The sequence below is a fragment of the Erpetoichthys calabaricus genome, chromosome 12 (genome assembly GCF_900747795.2).
Source record: "Erpetoichthys calabaricus chromosome 12, fErpCal1.3, whole genome shotgun sequence".
NCBI lineage: Eukaryota > Metazoa > Chordata > Cladistia > Polypteriformes > Polypteridae > Erpetoichthys > Erpetoichthys calabaricus.
The window spans coordinates 54,057,424-54,080,387 of record NC_041405.2 but is presented as its reverse complement, the minus strand read 5'-3'; the positions used below and the strand labels follow the sequence as shown (position 1 = coordinate 54,080,387).

Genomic DNA, 22,964 nt, shown 5'->3' with positions numbered 1-22,964 from the left:
AACGATGTAGTTAAGAGCTGAGAAATCTGCTCTTCAGGTCTAATGATAACAGTAGTAGAGTAGTAGTAGTAATAAGGGTACTCAGGTTGCCTCTCGGTAACGGAACCAATGTGCTCAAGTCGGTTTCTTGTCTGCAGGAGACGGAGTGGCCGGAAGTCCCTGTGCTAATCAGCGGCAGTCGCGGAAACAGTGTAGTTGTGCTGAGGTGAGTGGTGTTGTTGTATATTATATGCTCGAGTGAAGAGATTGTGAAATATACAGATAGGAGGACTGAATGTGGTGATTCACATTAGTTGCATTATTGATCTTCACTGATCTCGTTAGTATATTCAAATGAAATGAGAGTGCATATCAGAGACACTGTTAGAGCCCATGATATACCCAGACACATTAGCAACGTTTCTTCTTTGTTCCTATTTGTATTACATGTATTTTAAAAGTAATTGACCTGCAACAGGTATAAGGCGTAATTTCCGACACGTAGACAGGTTCATTGGAAACAGCAACCGTGGTACCTATTTTGTTCTGTTACGGCTGTAAGTAATAATACTCTGCAACAACGTTCATTTCTAATAATCCAATAAGCTAAAACCATTTTTAATTATCGTCCCATGATTTTTATTAATGTCGACGTGTTTGGTGTTTTATGCTTTGCCTAGCAATGCAAAGCCATTTTGGAAAATCACACTAAGATATGTTATACTTATATTTCTTCGTTATATTGATATAGTGATTGTTTTAGACACTTGTGCATCTAATTAATTCAGAAGTTTTCACCAGTTGAATAAGCTTTAACAATCATCCATTAATTTTCTGAATTTGTTTGTCTGGAAGTCTCTCACGCATACTCCCACCTGTTTAGAATGAAATAGTCTAACGCAGGGGTCCCCAAACCACTTTAAAGGATTACATTTGGTATTTTTATCTCTTTATTTCTTCACAGTCGTGGAATATATTCATTAAAGTGAAGCGTTTTTTATACATTCTAAAAAATATATTGTCTGCTCTTGTAGTTTATAATAGGGTTGAAATGTCCAAGCATGAAAAAAGAGGCTTACATTTACCAAGTATGTCTATTTTTCAAAGCAGGAATGTTAACGGATATTAATCCACGTCTTGAGACGGCACAAGTGTTGTAAAACAGTGTATGTTCCTTTAGAAAGGAATAAAAAGTAAACAGTTTGCAAAATTCGGCCATTTTAAAAGAGAATTGCACCGCATCTCATGATTTTCCCTCCCTTCACTGTATTGTGAGACAGGAAAGAAACGGACGTCAGCCATTTAAAGAAACAACCGACATTCACACATCCATGCACAGTCCCATTGAAATCGCCATTTCAAATTATATTTATTGCTTTGTATTATGTGTTAGAGAGAACAATACAATAAATCTGGCAGAAAGTGCAAACTTCACACAGAAAACGATGAGGTACATAATACACACACTATATATGTGAAGCAGAACAATTGTTCTACCTCCCTAAGAGTTACTACACGTCAGCCTGCTTCACTTGTAGCTGCAGTGAAATGACTCACCTTAAATACAGTGCATCCGGAAAGTATTCACAGCGCATCACTTTTTCCACATTTTGTTATCTTACAGCCTTATTTCAAAATGGATTCAATTCATTTTTTCCTCAGAATTCTACACACAACACCCCATAATGACAACGTGAAAAAAGTTTACTTGAGGTTTTTGCAAATTTATTAAAAATAAAAAAACTGAGAAATCACATGTACATAAGTATTCACAGCCTTTGCTCAATACTTTGTCGATGCACCTTTGGCAGCAATTACAGCCTCAAGTCTTTTTGAATATGATGCCACAAGCTTGGCACACCTATCCTTGGCCAGTTTCGCCCATTCCTCTTTGCAGCACCTCTCAAGCTCCATCAGGTTGGATGGGAAGCGTCGGTGCACAGCCATTTTAAGATCTCTCCAGAGATGTTCAATCGGATTCAAGTCTGGGCTCTGGCTGGGCCACTCAAGGACATTCACAGAGTTGTCCTGAAGCCACTCCTTTGATATCTTGGCTGTGTGCTTAGGGTTGTTGTCCTGCTGAAAGATGAACCGTCGCCCCAGTCTGAGGTCAAGAGCGCTCTGAAGCAGGTTTTCATCCAGGATGTCTCTACATTGCTGCAGTCATCTTTCCCTTTATCCTGACTAGTCTCCCAGTCCCTGCCGCTGAAAAACATCCCCACAGCATGATGCTGCCACCACTATGCTTCACTGTAGGGATGGTATTGGCCTGATGATGAGCGGTGCCTGGTTTCCTCCAAACGTGACACCTGTCATTCACACCAAAGAGCTCAATCTTTGTCTCATCAGACCAGAGAATTTTCTTTCTCATGGTCTGAGAGTCCTTCAGGTGCCTTTTGGCAAACTCCAGGCGAGCTGCCATGTGCCTTTTACTAAGGAGTGGCTTCCATCTAGCCACTATACCATACAGGCCTGATTGGTGGATTGCTGCAGAGATGGTTGTCCTTCTGGAAGGTTCTCCTCTCTCCACAGAGGACCTCTAGAGCTCTGACAGAGTGACCATCGGGTTCCTGGTCACCTCCCTGACTAAGGCCCTTCTGCCCTGATCGCTCAGTTTAGATGGCTGGCCAGCTCTAGGAAAAGTCCTGGTGGTTTCAAACTTCTTCCACTTACAGATGATGGAGGCCACTGTGCTCATTGGGACCTTCAAAGCAGCAGAAATTTTTCTGTAACCTTCCCCAGATTTGTGCCTCGAGACAATCCTGTCTCGGAGGTCTACAGACAATTCCTTTGACTTCATGCTTGGTTTGTGCTCTGACATGAACTGTCAACTGTGGGACCTTATATAGACAGGTGTGTGCCTTTCCAAACCATGTCCAATCAACTGAATTTACCACAGGTGGACTCCAATTAAGCTGCAGAAACATCTCAAGGATGATCAGGGGAAACAGGATGCACCTGAGCTCAATTTTGAGCTTCATGGCAAAGGCTGTGAATACTTATGTAGATGTGCTTTCTCAATTTTTTTATTTTTAATAAATTTGCAAAAATCTCAAACTTTTTTCATGTTGTCATTATGGGGTGTTGTGTGTAGAATTCTGAGGAAAAAAATGAATTTAATCCATTTTGGAATAAGGCTGTAACATAACAAAATGTGGAAAAAGTGATGCGCTGTGAATACTTTCCGGATGCACTGTATATGAATTCAGATAATGAAATAGATAAAAAAAGTCAATGCTAAGGCTGAGCTTTCTTTCCTTCATCGAGCCAATTGTCTTTGTTTTTTATAGGGTCATTATTGTTATTTGTTAATTTAAGCACAGTTCTGCTTCTGCCCTCATCCTATTCGTGGGTTTATTTTTTAAGAAAGCATGAAGGTAACTGAATATTGACAACCCTTTCCAAAAAATAGCTTTCTGATGTTGTTTACTGTTAGTAACACTAAATAAAATGTTAGATATGTGCATTTTATTAGTAATAATGGCTAACATTCGTCTTTGTTCCTCATTGTATATTCTTCCTCATTGTTCTTCCAATTTCACACCAGACCTGAGAACAAGAGATGGAGAATGAGAAAGTCACACTGTGCAGACTGCTCGTTGAGGGTGAAGTGGGTTAGAAAGAGAGCATTTGACTGAGATGCCTTCTTGCACAGTTATCCATCAGTCCCGGTGCATGATTCCTGGTTAGTCTCGATCTTGGTATGGATTGCTTCAAGTAGGTAGGAAGTGAAAGGGAGTTGTTACTTCAGATCCCATGTGAGTAGTGGGAGACTGATTTTTTTCAAGGCAGTGGAAATGAAAGAGGAGATCAAGTGTAGGAGAGACAGGAGTGAAGTCTCATAGCAGGACCACCTTAAGACAGAGAGGTGCAATTTAAATAAAATTGAGCCTAGTGGCTTCAGTTTAATCCCCTGTGTATCAGTTGTCCCTTTTAACACCCATCCCAATGTCCCCACCCATTTTTTTGTTTACCACCTGACAGCTGCCTGTGTACTGCACAGGTTGGGAACAGCCTCTCTAATTTATAACCACATTAATATAGGATTATTTTATGCAACAGTTGAGTAACATTTCAAGTTACTTGGATATTTATATTAAAACTATAGGACTATAAGACTGTCTTCAAAATTGGATTTAATCTTTTTGTAAATGTCAGCTTCACCAGGACTGCCACAGTCTGGCAACCCTACTGCCCAGGGTGAAAACCACTGGCCTAACAAATGCATCTTTGGGATGAAAACCCAAAGGGAAAGCTTGGAAATGTCTATTGATGATAGCTATGTCTGATTTTTGAACCTAAGCTCCTAGAGCCTTGAGGCTGTAGCTCTAATATGGCTGCTGCCCTAATATGCTTATACCACTAAAATATCCTTTAAGAAATTATAATCAAAAGTAAAGTGCAATTAGAGGCAAATTCATTGAGTTTTTAATTATCTGATATATATGCAGGTGGTGTTATGGTTTCTTGTGAGATCCACCTTTGCCAAGTGGTGACTTGTGGATGAGCTTAGCAAGTTCTTTGGCGTCTTACTGGTGCTTTATGACTGACAGAGTTCCCTCATTCCTTGAGCATTCGAAAACGATGCTTTTGAGCTTTTTCTGCTGTTTCATTTGTGCACCTTAGCTGGCATACTGCTCCCATTATGCGAGCCTTGGACTTCTGAGATCATTGGCCAGGATCTTCATCTACACTTGTTTTATTCAACCCTAATTCCCAGGTACAGAAGGTACTCACTCCATTGACATCAATGCTACAGCTATAGAGCTTTCATTTTATCATTTTATAAAAATTCTTTATTCATTTTTTAATTTTTCAAACACTCTCTATCTAATCCAGAGTATATCTTGGCGGAAGTGGTGATAGGCAGGCACCAAACCCAGAAAGTGTCAGTTCATTGTCAGGCACACTACTTGCATAACCACAGGGATCCGGTTTGGAATCATATAACAATTTATCTTGTTATTACTTCTGAAGTAATAATTCATATCTTTGGTATGAATTAGCAAAACCTACAGTGGGTACGGAAAGCATTCAGACCCCCTTCAATTTTTCACTTTGTTATATTGCAGCCATTTGCTAAAATCATTTAAATTAATTTTTTTCCTCATTAATGTACACACAGCACCCCATATTGACAGAAAAAAAAAGATTTTTTGAAATTGTTGCAGATTTATTAAAAAAGAAAAACTGAAATATCACATGGTCCTAAGTATTCAGACCCTTTGCTCAGTATTTAGTAGAAGCACCCTTTTGAGCTAATACAGCCATGAGTCTTCTTGGGAAAGATGCAACAAGTTTTTCACACCTGGATTTGGGGATCCTCTGTCATTCCTCCTTGCAGATCCTCTCCAGTTCTGTCAGGTTGGATGGTAAACGTTGGTGGACAGCCATTTTTAGGTCTCTCCAGAGAGGCTCAATTGGGTTTAAGTCAGGGCTCTGGCTGGGCCATTCAAGAACAGTCACAGAGTTGTTGTGAAGCCACTCCTTCGTTATTTTAGGTGTGTGCTTAGGGTCATTGTCTTGTTGGAAGGTAAACCTTCGGCCCAGTCTGAGGTCCTTAGCACTCTGGAGAAGGTTTTTGTCCAGGATATCCCTGTACTTGGCCGCATTCATCTTTCCCTCGATTGCAACCAGTCGTCCTGTCCCTGTAGCTGAAAAACACCCCCACAGCATGATGCTGCCACCGCCATGCTTCACTGTGGGGACTGTATTGGACAAGTGATGAGCAGTGCCTGGTTGTCTCCACACATACTGCTTAGAATTAAGGCCAAAAAGTTCTATCTTGGTCTCATCAGACCAGAGAATCTTATTTCTCACCATCTCAGAGTCCTTCAGGTGTCTTTTAGCAAACTCCATGCAGGCTGTCATGTGTCTTGCACTGAGGAGAGGCTTCCAACAGGCCACTCTGCCATAAAGCCTTGACTGGTGGAGGGCTGCAGTGATGGTTGACTTTCTACAACTTTCTCCCATCTCCTGACTGCATCTCTGGAGCTCAGCCAAAGTGATCTTTGGGTTCTTCTTTACCTCTCTCACCAAGGTTCTTCTCCCCCGGTAGCTCAGCTTGGCCGGACGGCCAGCTCTAGGAAGGGTTCTGGTCGTCCCAAACGTCACCCATTTAAGGATTATGGAGGCCACTGTGCTCTTGGGAACCTTAAGTGCAGCAGAAATTTTTTTGTAACCTTGGCCAGATCTGTGCCTTGCCACAATTCTGTCTCTGAGCTCTTCGGGCAGTTCCTTTGACCTCATGATTCTCATTTGCTCTGACATGCATTGTGAGCTGTAAGGTCTTATATAGACAGGTGTGTGGCTTTCCTAATCAAGTCCAATCAGTATAATCAAACACAGCTGGACTCAAATGAAGGTGATCTCAAGGATGATCAGAGGAAATGGAAAGCACCTGAGTTAAATATATGAGTGTCACAGCAAAGGGTCTGAATACTTAGGACCATGTGATATTTCAGTTTTTCTTTTTTAATAAATCTGCAACAATTTCAAAAATTCTTTTTTTTGTCTGTCAATATGGGGTGCTGTGTGTACATTAATGAGGAAAAAAATTAATTTAAATGATTTTAGCAAATGGCTGCAATATAACAGAGTGAAAAATTGAAGGGGGTCTGAATACTTTCCGTACCCACTGTACATACACCATAACTGCCATGGATTTAGAACCAAGTCTCCATTAGTTGTGAAGCAGTTGTGCAAATCTGTGCATCACTGTGCCATTATGTCTTGGATGTGGCTTTTATAATGTATTACATCTAGAAAGAAAAATATACCTTTAAACTCTTTAGAACTCTTTTGATGAATGTAATTTCAGAAAGTGTCGTGTTCATGCAAAAGGGCATAGTATACTCAATTTGAGTGGCTAGAGGTGATGGTAACATTATATTTGGTCCAGCACAATGGTTAGCTGCTCTTGCTTCACAGCGCAGGAGATCGAACTGTGATCAATTTCCTGATCTGTCTGTGAATGTACTCACTGTGTCTCTGCAGGTTTTTTTTTTTTATTCAGGGTATCTGTCACATCCTAATGATGGACCTGTATGGACTCCTGTCCCATGCTTATTAATTCCTGCATTTCTGTTGTGTCTACAGCTGAGTTCTGGAAATGGAAGTCAGGGTAAAGCTTCATAACATTACGTTTCAGGTGTAGAAGGATATTTGTGTTTTGAGATATTTTAATGTTGATCCTCCTAAATTGAACACTTTATTCCCTTTAAGTGAAGTACTAAACAGTTAAAGGTGGCAACACAAGATAACTTGATTGTACACAGCTATAGCACCATCACAATACTGTGCATTCAGATAAATCATGAGTCTTCCTTCCTGTTGCTGTATTTAACATTGATGCTGCCAAATGCAGAAATGCCTTCCCTGCGACATTTATCTTGTCTTATGCATGCTGTGAAGCACAGTGTGCTGCTGTATTGATATAGAATGACAAATGTATTTGGTATATCATTGTATTCCTTATTCTATGTTTTGTCACAAAAATATTCTTTTGAGCATTTGACACATCTAGAAGGTAAACAAAATCATTAAGTGTTTGAAAATAAAATTTTAATCATTATTTTGTTGTAACATAAGATATCAAAAAGGAACCTCAGTGCTTTGTTAACAGTAAGGTTTAAAAACTCTGAGTCAAAGTGTTGATTAAAGTGAAAAATGACCAGGTTAAGTGCTCTCTCTGTTCTGAAAAATTTAGCATATTCTGCTTTAGTTGCAGGAAAAAAATATTTTCAAAGACTAGTAAAAACACAAAGACTGAAACATTTGAATTAGTTACATGATGTTGATCTCAAACAGAACATGTTCTTTTTTCTTAATTTCTCTTGCTGATTCTAACTAATTTAGCATATTCTGCTTTAGTTGCAGGAAAAAAATATTTTCAAAGACTAGTAAAAACACAAAGACTGAAACATTTGAATTAGTTACATGATGTTGATCTCAAACAGAACATGTTCTTTTTTCTTAATTTCTCTTGCTGATTCTAACTAATGGTAACACATCTTTAAATTAACAATAGAATTGGCAAGCTTTTTGGGCTGAATGACCTGTTCTCGTCAAAATTGTTCTAATTTCTGAATATTATATTTCCTTCATCAGCTTGTTTTAGTTACAGGAGTGTTTGCCATTTTTTATTTGTTTTGTTTTAGAGTGACATTCAACTTCCTTGTGCCTTGTCCTGCTGGGATAGTTCTCACAGTCTCATATCCCTTATTTGGGTCAGGCAGCTTTAAAAGTGTTATGTATTAGAGTAGTATAAACTGAATTTCTTGGCCATTTAGTCAGTGTTAGGTACATCTGCGGATTAAGGAATAGAAACTAGAGTAACTAGAGAGGGCCAAAAGAAAATGCGAGTACCACAGAGTGAGAACCTGGGCTAGGGTTCCGACTTAGGAGTCTGTAGCTTTGAGACAGTTGCACAAAGCACTGTACAACACTTTGTTGATAAAAGCAACATTTTTGGATTCTTGCAGTAAATAAAGATATTTGACATTATTATATTTGAGTGCAGTGTGTGTGTGAAACATGACAGTACAGTATATGTAAAGAATGTTTGAGCTGTCATACACTCCTCACTATCAACAACCAGACATTGTGCAAATCAAATTAAGAAGGCTTATACGGTCGGAGGTTGGATTACATAACTAGGTGCATAGAGTGCTATTCTAGGAAGGTTGTTCTTGAGACACATATCACAGTTTGTTCCGGCGCCACCGAGAGTGGCAGCCTTTTCGGCAGCTCCGTGTATGACTGTATGCGTATGTGTACTTTTCTACTTTTATTTTTCTATTTTTATTTATTGATCATTCCTTAGTGAATTTCCCCTTGGGATTAATAAAGTGTCTGTCTGTCTGTCTATATAAGAAAGTAGTGAGGCCTCATCTAGAATATTCTGTGCAGCTTTGGTCACCCTATTTATAAAAAAAAAAATAAGTAGTCCAGAGACAAACTATGAGAATTATTTCCAGACAGTGGGATATGAGCCATGAGGAGATAATAAAAGAGTTAAATATTTTCTGCAGTTGTACCAAGGCATTACAAAGTAGAATTTTTGGTACCTTTCTTGACTGCAAATTTTATGTAGATTAACAAATGATAGTGGGCTGAATGTTTTTTATCTGTAATTTTCTAGTGATCTCTTATGATTTCTGCTTAATTCATCTTTCCATTTACCAAACCCATCCTGTTTTGATGTAAGATTTTGCATATAACTTGATAAATATTTTGTATTTCTTTATTTGTAATTTAGGCAAAGCAATGTAATTTAGTGTTACATTAGTGATTAGTATTCATGTTTACCCCCCTTTAGGAATGGGTCTCTTTGAATTTTATGACAGAGATGGGGGGGGGGGGGGGGGGGGGGGATGTGGAGGGAAATGTGGGGGAAATTAAGCCAGTTTGGCGAGTGTTTCCCTGCTAAAGTCTTTCAACCCCTGCACGGAAGCCAAACTGCACCTTAACATATGGTTTTGGGGGATGGCAGGTGTTAAGATTGTCTTTGTCCCATTGTTTTGAAGCATGGCTGTTTGGAATTGGCTTCTATCAGAAGCTTTTAAGTACCATGATGTCCTATTGGCTGTAGGGGTTAGTCAGAGAATCTATAAATCTGCTTGTTCAACCACATTCTCTCTCTCTCTCTCTCTTACTAACCTCTGATCATGAAGAAGCATATCTCTTATCAAACTGATGAAGACCATCACACCGTGAACTGAAGAAGACAACTGGCGAGTGTTTCCCTGCTAAAGTCTTTCATCCCCCGCAAGGAAGCCAAACTGCACCTTAACATATGGTTTTGGGAGATGGCAGGTGTTATGATTGTCTTTGCCCCATTGTTTTGAAGCATGGCTGTTTGGAATTGGCTTCTATCAGAAGCTTTTAAGTACAGTAGAGTCTCGCTTATCCAACATTCTGTATTATCTGACGTCCCACCGCAAAAAAAACCAAAAAAAAAAACGCATCAATCGGCAACAAGAACTGCAAGTTGCAAGCGTGAGCGTAGTCTATTTTTTGTTGCTAAGTTCTTTTTTTCAGTTAAATTTTTCTGTTGTTTTGTTGTATAACATGATTACAGTGGATTATGTGGCTGGCCCTCTCTGGCGAGCGTGTCTCTCACGCGCGCGCGTGTGTGCGTGCGTGAGTCCGTCCATCGGTCTGTCTTTCGCGTGTGTGTGCGTGCGTGCGTCTCTCTCATGTGTGTGTGTGTGCCTGTGCCTCTCTCTCTCTCTCTCTCTCACGTGTGTGTGTCTCTCTTTCTCTCTCTCGCGTGTGCTTGTGTCTCTCTTTCTCTCGCGCGTGTGCGTGTGTCTCTCTCTCTTGCGTGTGCACATGTCTGTCTGTGTATCTCTCTCTCTCACTCTCTAACGCTGCACAGGGAGAGACTGAACACGTGCGGAAATCATCGGTGCGCACAAACCGAAAGGGAAACTGGCTTGTTCCGGTACCGAGTGTGTGGTCGTGCACAGAGGCAAAAGTTTGGCAAACTTTTTGGTCATAACCCGATTTGTACGTGTTCAAAGATGTTCGTGAACTGAGGTTCCACTGTATTGGGCTCGTAATGTGTAAAATTATAACATAGTTTGACGTTTAATAGGCTTTTTCTTAACACCTCCCATTATCCGTCATTTTCGCTTATCTGACGTTTTGCCGGCACGTTTATGTCAGATAAACGAGACTCTACAGTACCATGATGTCCTATTGGCTGTAGGGGTTGGACAGAGAATCTATAAATCTGCTTGTTCAACCACATTCTGTCTCTCTTACTAACCTCTGATCATGAAGAAGCATATCTCTTACCAAACTGATGAAAACCATCACACCATGAACTGAAGAAGACAACACAATGGAGAGCACAACTTGGCAGCCATATTGAGGCAGGCAATGCAGCCTGTTCTGAAGAAAGCTGAATGATGCTTTAACTAGAGACATTTTTAAGTAACTAACAAGTCTGTGTGCCACCTGAAACTACACATCACCATTTAATCAGGTTGTATGGTTGCCAATATTCAAATATACTTTGCATATTGTTATTATTTATGAATGTTATCAATGATACATTAAGTTGTAACTTCTGCTTGTCTTTTACTACACCAAATTGCCTGAGGTTATAGATGTAGGAGGGAAGGTGGGGGATAAGTTATGTACTATAATCTATATTACTAAACCACAGTTAATTTATGCACGGCGGACGCACCGAGGCGCATGCGTACTGCGGCCTTGGCACCCGCCCCAGAGTCAAACGCAGCGGCTTTCCAAAACGTGGTGGCTTCCCAGAGTCAGTAGGTGGCGCCCAAATAACACAACGTACTGCGCTGTGGCGACTGCCCCAGAGTCAAACACCGCGGCTTCCCAAAATGCGGCGGCTTCCCAGAGTCAGTAGGTGGCGCCCAAACAACACCACCTGTAAACTAGACTTGCTCTAATAAACACAATGAACGAGCGCACCCACAACGCGCTTTTGACACAGCACAGGCAAAGGAGGCACGTATCCAAATGGAGGGAGCTCAACGATTAGTGATGCAAACACGACCCCGTATGGCTACGACCTGTAAACGAGCCCGTATGGATACAAACAATGAACGAAGGTGTCCACACAAAGAAACCGCTTTAATTCAAATAGGGTTATTGAATTAAATGGAAACTTTACCATGCCTACGACCTGTGAACTGAACCTGAGGTAAAGCGTGCACGCCAGGTTGTACAGCCGCCCGAACGCGACCGCCCACACCACCGCATATACCCTCCATGATATTTCATCACGCAGCGGCTTCCGACTGAGGCGCATATTGCGCCGTGGCGCACGCCCCAGAGTCAACGCAGTGGCTTCCCAGAGTCGGTAGGTGGTTCCCAAACAACACAACCTGTTCACTACACTTGCTCTAATCCACTGTGCCAGTAATATAGATTACATAACGTTCACAGACTCAAACCCAGTGGCTTCCCCGACTCAGTGGCTGGCACACGAACACCACAACCTGTAAACTAAATGTGCTGTGCTCCACTCTGCCAGCAGTTGGTGTCAGCAAAGGCAACAGAATCACGTCTCCACAAAACGAGACCGCTTTAGTACAGATATGCTTATTTAATTGAATGACATTTCCCCAGACGCACCCACCCTCCATGATATGTCATCCATCCAAATATCGGACGGAACAGAAACTGATTGCCATTCTTGGATTTCCGATTCGCTAGCGAATTGCGGGCTTACTTGTACCTTATAAATAGTGGTAAGTCTGTGGGATTTGAGGCATTCTGACAGAGGCTACATCTTAATAATACGAAAGGGGAAAGTAGAGCAATATATATTACTCTACCAAGACAAAACACATCCCATACACATTTTTGAAATGTAACAGGAAACCTATGTAGACATGGTCAGAATGTGCAAAATTAATAATGCTCGTGTTCTTTAATTTTCTATTAAATTATTCTTTGGTGCAATATTTGTGACTGAAACATAGTCTTGCCTTAAACCAATGGGTGTTTGTGGAAAGTTTATATAGGCTAATGTCTATTAAAAATTGACAAAAATAAAACATTTTCTTGTTTATGACTCAAAATTGAAAAAAATCTTCTGTATGCTTTGGAAGTTGTATTACACCTGGAGGTACTTGTTTAAGCTTTTTATTAGTATTACAGATATTCTCCAAATTTAGTATTTGAGTACTATTCATAAGATAATAGCATATTTAACAGGGGCAACAGTCCTTTTTCAGCCTTTTCATCTACTGTTAGCCATGTGTGGATTCTAGTCACTTAATCAAGGTTGGTAGAATTTAACTTGAACGTTTATCCATCTGCATCTGTGAGACTGCTTAGATTTTCCCCAAATGTATGAGAGATGTAGACACACCCTTGCTACCTGCAAATTTCACCATTTCAAAAATATAAAGTGCTTACCTTTTGTATCTCTGGTCTTAATTGGTGGTTTTGGGAAGTTTCATCCAAATTTCAGTATTTAATGAATCACTTATAATGTACTGTGTAAAAGTGTGAGAAAGAAAGACTTAGTGGATCCACTAGTAAGTTTATTTCTTTTTTTAAAGCTTGATAGCTGTTCATGAAGTGCATTTAAAATTTGATGAGTGGAATGGCGTTTTTATTGAATTAAAATATTTTTTGTATCCTGTTTCTTTTACCTCTCATGCTGGGCTATGAGAAAGCAATGTCATTTTTATGTGATGTTTGTTAATTTGCCTTTTTGACTTGAGCTGCATTCCTGGTCTAGTATTTGTATCATTGTTAATTGCTGCCAGTCCACATATTTTTGCCTTATGACTTTCATTGGATGGATCAATTATTTTGACAATTTCAGATATTTTACATAAATGGAAAATGTGTGCCAGATTAAGTAAATCAGAGATGAAGTACTGTGTGTTTGCTTGCTTGTTGTTACAATACCACATGTCAACTAGTGGTTAGATCTTTATTGTGTTGATGAATGTTTTATTTTTAATTTTGTATTTCATTTTAATTTTTTTGCTTTTATAATCTTTTTTCTTCTTTATGTTTTACAGTTTTTCTCACATCCCAAAGACATACAGGTTAAATTTGCGACTGGCAAAAGAGTAAATTTGGTGTAACTCTCCGTAACAAAAAAACTTTGTAAATGGATGTTATTTTTTATTTTTTTATTTTGCTTTTGTAGACCAATGCTTTATTTTAAATCATTAGTTGAGCACTATGCAGAAACCGTTTGACTTAAGAAGAAGGAGTAAGTGTGTGTCTTAGGTTTTGCTTTTCAGCAGACATTTGAATGAATGGCTAAATGGTAGCTCTCATTGCAAGCACTCGAGAAAAACAAACATTTTATAATACAGTAGTTAAAATAGATTTTTAAATACAAAACCATCACTTTCAGCAGTTTGTCTTCTATTTTACAGAATAAAGTTCAAGACACAAGCAGTCATGACCATGGAGTCTCTCTACGTGAAAGAGGACTTGAGTGAATTGGACATTGTCCAGATTAAAGAGGAGCCCCCTGAATTTGATTGTGCTACTTTTGCCAATGATGTTAATGAATTGGGCTCAGTTATTATTAAAGAAGATGTTTCTGAACTTGAATCTGGGTACAATAAACAGAGAGTTAATGTAGGAGAGAAACTGTATGATTGTAAGGAATGTGGAAAGAGTTTCAGTCGTTTAGCATTTCTTAAGAAACATCAACAAGTCCATATGGGAAATATCCCATACTTGTGTTGCCCAGAATGCGGGAAGAGCTTCAGTCGATTAGACAGCCTCAAGAACCACCAGAGAATTCACACAGGAGAAAAACCATATCATTGTACTACATGTGAAAAAAGTTTTAAACATTTAAATAGTTTTAAAACTCATCAACGTTTTCATACTGGAGAAAAGCCGTATCACTGTTCAGAATGTGGAAAAAGGTTCAGTGGCCTTGGGAACCTCAAAGAGCACCAGCGAATTCATACTGGGGAGAAACCCTACCAGTGTAATGAATGCAGGAAAACCTTCAGGCATTCAGATGGACTTCGAAACCACCTGCGAATCCATACTGGCGAGAAGCCATATAAATGTACTGAATGTGAGAAGAGTTTTAGTCGGTTAGGAACGCTTAAGAAGCACCAGAGGATCCATACAGGCGAGAAACCCTACCATTGTGCAGAGTGTGGGAAGAGATTCAAACAGTCTGACAGTCTGAAAGGTCACATGCGTAATCACACAGGAGAGAAGCCATATCACTGTGCAAAATGTGGCAAGAACTTCAGTTACTTAAAGAATCTGAAAAGTCATAAGTGTAAATCCTCACAGTTATAAGTATGAATATTTTTGAAGTGTTGAAAGTTTTTCATCAAGAACATCAAACTTCTGACCTCGGGTTGTAAGATTTGAATGGCATTGCATTATTTTATGACATTTCTCAGCTTAACCGTGACAAGGTAAAGTGTGCCTTTTTGGAATTTTTCCTGACCATCAGTATTGCATGAGAAAATTACAGGTGTGCAGTGGTCTGCTTCAGGAGCCTTTGCTGTGGAAGTTGGTGAAAACAGAGGCTTATTCTTTCCTTATGCCACATCCATTGATAAGAGAAATCGGGCTACAACGACATCATTATTAGCATAGTATCAGCATTAAGCTGAAAGGATCATCCTTGTTTTGGTAAATTGCAGTGATGACACAAGAACTGGAACAACTAGGTTTACATTTTTTTCACCTGTCTTATCACTTAAACTTTAGAAAGGACAGCATTTCTGTTAATATTAAATAATTATGTGGAGATTTGAAAGACTCCTAGTCAGTTTAATAATAAAAAAGCAGGATAAAATTCTAGTTTTAGGTTTTTTTTTTTTTCTTTTTACGTTTTGCAATGTGTATCTCTTTTTAATAGATTATATCTATGGAGTTTGTTTATTAGAACTTATAAACCAAAACTCGTATTAAGTGGATACCTATGAGGGAATCTATGGATGAGCTTGTGATGAAAGTCAAATGTAAGCAGACCAAGTTGTATAGGTGTAATTTCTGTACTTCACTGAATATTTTGAACATTTTGTTATATTATGGTCTGTAAAGGAAGAAAGGTGTCTTTTTTTTTTTGGTTTTGTTGCAATAAATGGCATAGTAGCACAGCTGCTTCACACAATGATGGGTTAGAATCCAAGCTTGGCCCATTTCTGTGCAGAAGTTGTACAGGGTAATGCAGGGAAATGGGAAATGTTCAATTGACATTCAATGTGCAAATAAACACATTACAAAATGCATTTAATGATGAAATGTATTGTACAGGATATGCAACTAATGATTGTAATCAATATTCATTTTATGTTTTGAAGAAAACATCTTGAAGGTGTTGTCCATTTCTGTGTACACATTCTGACATCCTGTTGTGGAAATTCTGCATTGGTCGATGTAACACGTCAAGAGGAGTGCCAGCGATTTCCTCTTCAATCCTCCGTTTTACTTCAGCAATGGTTGCAGGATGTGTGCAACACACTTGGCTTTTAAGATGTCCCCACAGAAAAAAAGTCACACACACTGAGATCTGGGGATCTCAGAGTCCGTGGAATGGTAATGATGCCAAAATTCTCATTACGCAGCAGTCACACTGTCACCATTCTTATAAAAGGATTTCACAGCGAATGCACGTTGCGCACCACTCCACTGCTCCATTATTACCAATGGCAAGGGGTTCTAAACGAGGTTGCATTGGTCCCAAACGCCCCAAGGTCGCCAACACCTACTTCCAAAAATTCCACTTTCCCTACGCAACCCTGTACTTTCTTGTCTTATCTGTATGGGTTGTCTTCAAATATTCTGCTTTCGCTCTCCGGTCCCATAGATCTGTGCATTAGGTTGACTTGCAAAATTAAATCGTACATTGTAAGAGAGTTTGCTGTGCAATCCAATTTAGGTTGGCACCGGCCTTAAGCCTGATTTTAACAAAATAGGCTTCTGAGAGTTTTCAGAATGAATAAATATATGGAAGAACTATGCCACAACTTCAACGTGAGAACATTTTATTGAGATACTTAGGTGATAGTTATTTTCAAATAAAAACCTGAAATGTATGATTGTAAAAGTGCTTGACACCCATATAATGGTAATCCAAAATTTGCTCAGGTATAACAAGATATAGGATGATTCAACTAGGGCTCTACTTTTGTAAGATTTTTTCTGGATCCTTCAGTCTTTTTCTGCTCAGTCTTTTAAGTACATTGAACTTTTATGTTGATCTTTTATACCTCTTACAGACTCTCCTCAGCATTAACCAAGTTTGGAGATCTCTTTTTCTTTCAATAGACTTCTTTTATAGGTTTAGAGGGTTATTATTGTCATGTGTAAATTTATTCTACCAATGGTTAACAATTTCTGCCTAATTTTCAGACTCTGATGTGTAGTTTTGTGTTGTATAAAGTACCTGACTGCTATACTTGAGTAAAAATTAAAAAAAAAAAAAAAACAAAGGAGAAAGGATACCTTTCTCTTTTGTGTGACACATACTACAAATAATCTGAGCTAAGTAACTGCAACTTAATTCTGGGACATTCAACATTCTAAATGATCTAATAGAGCTGTACAGACTTCAGACTTTGTGAAGTGAAAATCCCTTTGCATAGTGAATATTTGTCTGTCACATAAACCCCTAATTACAATTAATGTAAATGAAAAACATTTTTAAGCTTTCCTTAGCCATAAAAATTACTCCCATTTTTGTTCCAATAACACCCACCTACAGGAAATTGACAGAATGTGTCTGTTAATAGCAGACATCAAAACAATTCCTAATAAGCATTACTCTCCCTTAAATAATAAGTTTAACAAATTGCTTTACTTAGACATTGTTTCTTGTTTTATATTCAATTGATGACATTTTGGTTTTGCTTGGGCCTTTCCAGCCAGTTCATGATCACTTTTGGAGCCATGATGCACAGAATAATGTGGGAAGAAATGTGTGCAACGCACAAGGTGATAAGGTGAGTGAACCACAGCACATGAATGCGCAGGTGAACCGTCCTGTAACCTGCGGGGTCAGCCCCTGTCCATTTGGCATGCTGCTTGTGGAAATAACTTGTGTCTGGGATTACGTGCTAGCAATATCTGACCCCACCCCCACCCGGCAGGGTGCAGCAAGGTGTGCTTGGAATGACTGCATAGATAAATGTGTGTTAGCGCCAGCAGTGCACATTTGAAAATCACCCAAGATAGTTTGTATACGTAGAATTTCCTAAAGTGTGGAATAAATCTGCATTACAACTGGCTTAGTAAAACTGTGGAAATTTGTGTAGCTCATTTGTATTCATGTTTAATACTGTACTAACAAGTGCATCTTGATAAATATATCCAAGTAAAATTAGCCATTTGTGTTTGAAAATGTGATGAATTTCTCAAAACATACTCGGGTACGCTAAGGAAGAAATCTGTCTACTTTGTTACTGTACAGCACTGGTCTAAAATTGGTATTTGAATAAGTCATGGAAACACAGAAGACTAAGGAGCTGAGAATAACAAAATGAGAGCCAACACTTTTGTGTGCTCCACGCTTTTACAGTTAGGCAGATTATTCCAGTTGCATTCAAACTCCTACAAATTGTCCAACAGTGCTGAACTATAGTGATTTAAATTGGAGGAGGGGACTTTGACATGAATTGCATGTCAAAATGGTGGAAAGGAATATTTTATGAAAACAATTGAAAATGACTTAGTTATCCTTTGTATGACTGCCAGTTAAGCTGTGGTACCACTAAGACCCTAGATCACGGAGGCTGATCAAAGGTGCCAGTCATAGTGGCTAGCAAATGGCCACCGACAGCTTTGAAGGACCTTCTCCAATCAAACGTGATCAAATTGCTTAGAGTTCAGATTAAAAAAGGATGACATAAATAATTGGTTTTCACAAAGTTTGCTGCTTCAGTGTTTTTAGATCTTTTTGTCAGATGGTTTCTATGGTATATTGAAATATAATTACAAGCATTTCATAAGTTCATCCATCCTCTTCCGCTTATCCGAGATCGGGTCGCGGGGGCAGCAGCTTGAGCAGAGATGCCCAGACTTCCCTCTCTCCGGCCACTTCTTCTAGCACTTCCGGGAGAATCCCGAGGCATTCCCAGGCCAGCCGGGAGACATAGTCCCTCCAGCGTATCCTGGGTCTTCCCCGGGGCCTCCTCCCGGTTAGACATGTCCGGAACACTTCACCAGGGAGGCGTCCAGGAGGCATCCTGATCAGATGCCCAAGCAACCTCATCTGACTCCTCTTGATGCGGAGGAGCAGTGGCTCTACTCTGAGCCCCTCCCAGATGACTGAGCTTCTCACCCTATCTTTAAGGGAAAGCCCAGACACCCTGCGGAGGAAACTCATTTCAGCCGCTTGTATTCACGATCTCGTTCTTTTGGTCACTACCCATAACTCATGACCATAGGTGAGGTTAGGAGCATAGATCGACTGATAAATTGAGAGCTTTGTCTTATGGCTCAGCTCCTTTTTCACCACGATAGACCGGTACAGAGCCCTCATCACTGCGGACGCTGCACTGATCCGCCTGTCGATCTCGCACTCCATTCTTCCCTCACTCATGAACAAGACCCCGAGATACTTGAACTCCTCCACTTGGGGCAGGATCTTGCTCCCAACCCTGAGAGGGCACTCCACCCTTTTCCGGCTGAGGACCATGGGCTCGGATTTGGAGGTGCTGATTCCCATCCCAGCCGCTTCACACACAGCTGCGAACCGATCCAGAGAGAGCTGAAGATCACGGCCTGATGAAGCAAACAGGACAACATCATCTGCAAAAAGCAGTGACCCAATCCTGAGCCCACCAAACCACCTCAACGCCCTGGCTGCACCTAGAAATTCTGTCCATAAAAGTTATGAACAAAATCGGTGACAAAGGGCAGCCCTGGCTTTGTCCAACTCTCACTGGAAACGGGTTTGACTTACTGCCGGCAATGCGGACCAAGCTATGACACCAGTTGTACAGGGACCAAACAGCCCTTATCGGGGGTCCGATACCCCATACTCTCGGAGTCTATCTATCTATCTATCTATCTACTCCCCACAGGATTCCATGAGGGACACGGTTGAATGCCTTTTCCAAGTCCACCAAACACATGTAGACTGGTTGGGCAAACTCCCAGGCACCCTCCAGGACCCTGCTAAGGGTGTAGAGCTGGTCCACTATTCCACGACCAGGACGAAACCACACTGTTCCTCCTGAATCCGAGGTTCGACTATCTGACGGACCCTCCTCTTTAAGACCCCCGAATAGACTTTTCCAGGGAGGCTGAGGAGTGTGATCCCTCTGTAGTTGGAACACACCCTCCGGTCCCCCTTCTTAAAGAGGGGGACCACCACCCTGGTCTGCCAATCCAGAGGCACTGTCCCTGATGTCCATGCGATGTTGCAGAGGCGTGCCAACCAAGACAGTCCTACAACATCCAGAGCCTTGAGGAACTCCGGGCGTATCTCATCCACCCCCGGGGCCCTGCCATCAAGGAGTTTTTTGACCACCTCGGTGACCTCAGTCCCAGAGATGGGGGAGCCCTCCTCCGAGTTCCCAGGCTCTGCTTCCTCATTGGAAGGCATGTTAATGGGATTGAGGAGGTCTTCAGAGTACTCCCCCCACCGACCCACAATATCCCGAGTCAAGGTCAGTAGCGCACCATCCCCACCATATACAGTGTTGACACTGCACTGCTTCCCCCTCCTGAGACGCCAGATGGTAGACCAGAATCTCCTTGAAGCCGTATGAAAGTCGTTCTCCATGGTTTCCCCAAACTCCTCCCACGCCCAAGTTTTTGCCTCAGCAACCACAGAAGCCACATTTTGCTTGGCCTACCAGTACCTATTAGCTGCCTCCAGAGTCCCACAGGACAAAAGGGTCCTGTAGGACTCCTTCTTCAGCTTGATGGCATCCCTCACCGCCGGTGTCCACCAGCGGGTTCGGGGATTGCCGCCACGACAGGCACCAACCACCTTACGGCCACAGCTCTGGTCAGCCGCCTCAACGATAGAGGCACAGAACGTGGCCCATTCAGACTCAATGTCCCCCACCTCCCTCGGGACGTGGTCGAAGTTCTGCTGGCGGTTGGAGTTGAAGCTACTTCTGACAGGGGACTCTGCCAGACGTTCCCAGCAGACCCTCGCAATACGTTTAGGCCTACCAGGCGTGACCGGCATCCTCCCCCACCATCGAAGCCTACTCACCACCAGGTGGTGATCAGTTGACAGCTCTGCCCCTCTCTTCACCTGAGTGGTCAAGACATGTGGCCGCAAGTCCGATGACACGACCACAAAGTCGATCATCGAACTGAGGCCTAGGGTGTCCTGGTGCCAAGTGCACATATGAACACCCCTATGCTTGAACATGGTGTTTGTTATGGACAATCCGTGACGAGCACAGAAGTCTAATAACAAAACACAAATCGGGTTCAGATCGGGGGGCCATTCTTCCCAATCACGCCCTTCCAGGTCTCACTGTCATTGCCCATGTCAGCATTGAAGTCTCCCAGCAGAACGAGGGAGTCTCCAGAAGGTATGCCCTCTAACACCCCCTCCAGGGACTCCAAAAAGGGTGGGTACTCCAGACTGCTGTTCGGCACATATGCACAAACAACAGTTAGGACCCGTCCCCCCACCTGAAGGCGGAGTGAGGCTACCCTCTCCTCCACTGGGGTAAACCCAAATGAACAGACTCCAAGTCGGGGGGCAATAAGTATGCGCACACCCGCTTGGTGCCTCTCACTGGAGGCAACTCCAGAGTGGTACAGAGTCCAGCCCCTCTCAAGGAGATTGGTTCCAGAGTCCAAGCTGTGTGTCGAGGTGAGCCTGACTATATCTAGCCGGAACCTCTAGACCTTGCACACTAGCTCAGACTCCTTCCCCTTCAGAGAGGTGACATTCCACGTCCCAAGAGCCAGCTTCTGTAGCCGAGGATCGGACCGCCAAGGTCCCTGACTTCGGCCACCATCCAACTCACACTGCACTTGACCTTCTTGGCCCCTCCCATAAGTGGTGAGCCCATGTGAAGATTTCATAAGTTTCAAAGGGTTTTATTGACAATTACATTACGTTTATGCAAAGAGTCAATATTTGTAGTGTTGTCCCTTCTTTTTCAAGACCTTTGCCATTCGCCCTGGCATGCTGTCAACTTCTGGTCCAAATCCTGACTGATGGCACCCCATTCTTGCATAATCAATGCTTGGAGTTTGTCAGAATTTGTGGGGTTTTGTTTGTCTACCTGACTCTTGAGAATTTACCACAAGTTCTCAATGGGATTAAGGTCTGGGGAGTTTCCTGGCTATGGACCCAGAATTTCAATGTTTTGTTCCCTGAGCCACTTAGCCCTTAGCCACTTTGTCTTATGACACAGTGCTCCAACATGCTGGAAAAGGCATTGTTTGTCACCAAACTGTTCTTGGATGGTTGGGAGAAGTTGCTCTTGGGGGATGTTTTAGTACCATTCTTTATTCATGGCTGTGTTCATAGGCAAAGTTGTGAGTGAGCCCACTCCCTTGGCTGAGAAACAACCCCACACACGAATGGTCGCAGGATGCTTCACTTTTGGCATGACACAGGACTGATGGTAGCGCTCACTTTTTCTTCTCCAGACAATCTGTTTTCTTGATTCCCCAAACAATCGGAAAAGGGATTCATCAGAGATGACTCTACCCCAATCTTCAGCAGCCCAATCCCTGTACCTTTTGCAGAAATTCAGTCTGTCCCAGATGTTTTTCTTGTAGAGAAGTGGCTTCTTTGCTGCCCTTCTTGACACCAGGCCATCCAGTAAAAGTGTTCGCCTCATTGGGCGTGCAGATGCACTCACCCCTGCCTGCTGCCATTCCTAAGCAAGCTCTGCACTGGTGGTGCCCTGATCCTGCAGCTGAATCAACTTTAGGAGACGGTCCTGGCGACTGCTGACTTTTTTGGGAGCCCTGAAGCTATATTCACAACAGCAGTGGAAATAGTTTTTTTGGGATTAATTTAATTTTCATGGTAAAAGGGAACCTTGCAATTAATTGCAATTCATCTGATCACTCTTCATAACATTCTGGAGTACTGAATATGTAAATTGCCATCATAAAAACTGAAACAGCAAACTTTGTGAAAATTAGTATTTGGTCACAACTGTATGCATGTATTAATTAACAGTACTAATTATTGGTATTTACAATAATTTCATTTTAAATCAGTTGAATGTCATCTTCACCACTATCTGCACATTTGGAATTGGAAAAATCTGGAATATTTAATATGGTAGCTTTCCGTTACTCATGTTTTTCTTTTGTTTTATGTAGAATACATTTAAGAAATGAAACAGGCCACAGGAGTAAGAGCTCAGTCAACTATAGAAAATATAATGGCATAAATGAATACAATTTATTAAATTATAAGTTGAGTAAATTAGAGCCAATCTAATTACCTCATAGTGTGCAAAGAAAATGAAGGAATCACAAGCCAAAATAAACAATTCTGAAAAGTAACATTAAGTGTATACTGTAATAAATTGTTTTTTATTTATAAA

General features: G+C 41.2%; 1 protein-coding gene and 1 long non-coding RNA gene across 2 annotated transcripts; both read left to right on the top strand.

Annotated features, from left to right (window-relative positions):
• The first annotated feature begins 73 nt into the window (after positions 1-73).
• LOC114662185 (zinc finger protein 239-like) lies at positions 74-22,964 on the top strand. Its single transcript, XM_051934514.1, has 3 exons — positions 74-205; positions 13,869-17,420; positions 22,738-22,964. The coding sequence occupies exon 2, from the start codon at positions 13,894-13,896 to the stop codon at positions 14,761-14,763; it is 870 nt and encodes a 289-aa protein (XP_051790474.1). The 5' UTR covers positions 74-205; positions 13,869-13,893; the 3' UTR covers positions 14,764-17,420; positions 22,738-22,964.
• Positions 7,890-8,922, top strand: LOC127529777 (uncharacterized). Its single transcript, XR_007936391.1, has 2 exons — positions 7,890-8,690; positions 8,861-8,922. It is a non-coding gene; the product is annotated as an uncharacterized LOC127529777 (long non-coding RNA).

Coding starts and splice junctions, on each gene's coding strand:
- LOC114662185 (XM_051934514.1), top strand. CDS start 13,894: ATGACCATGGAGTCTCTCTACGTGAAAGAGGACTTGAGTGAATTGGAC.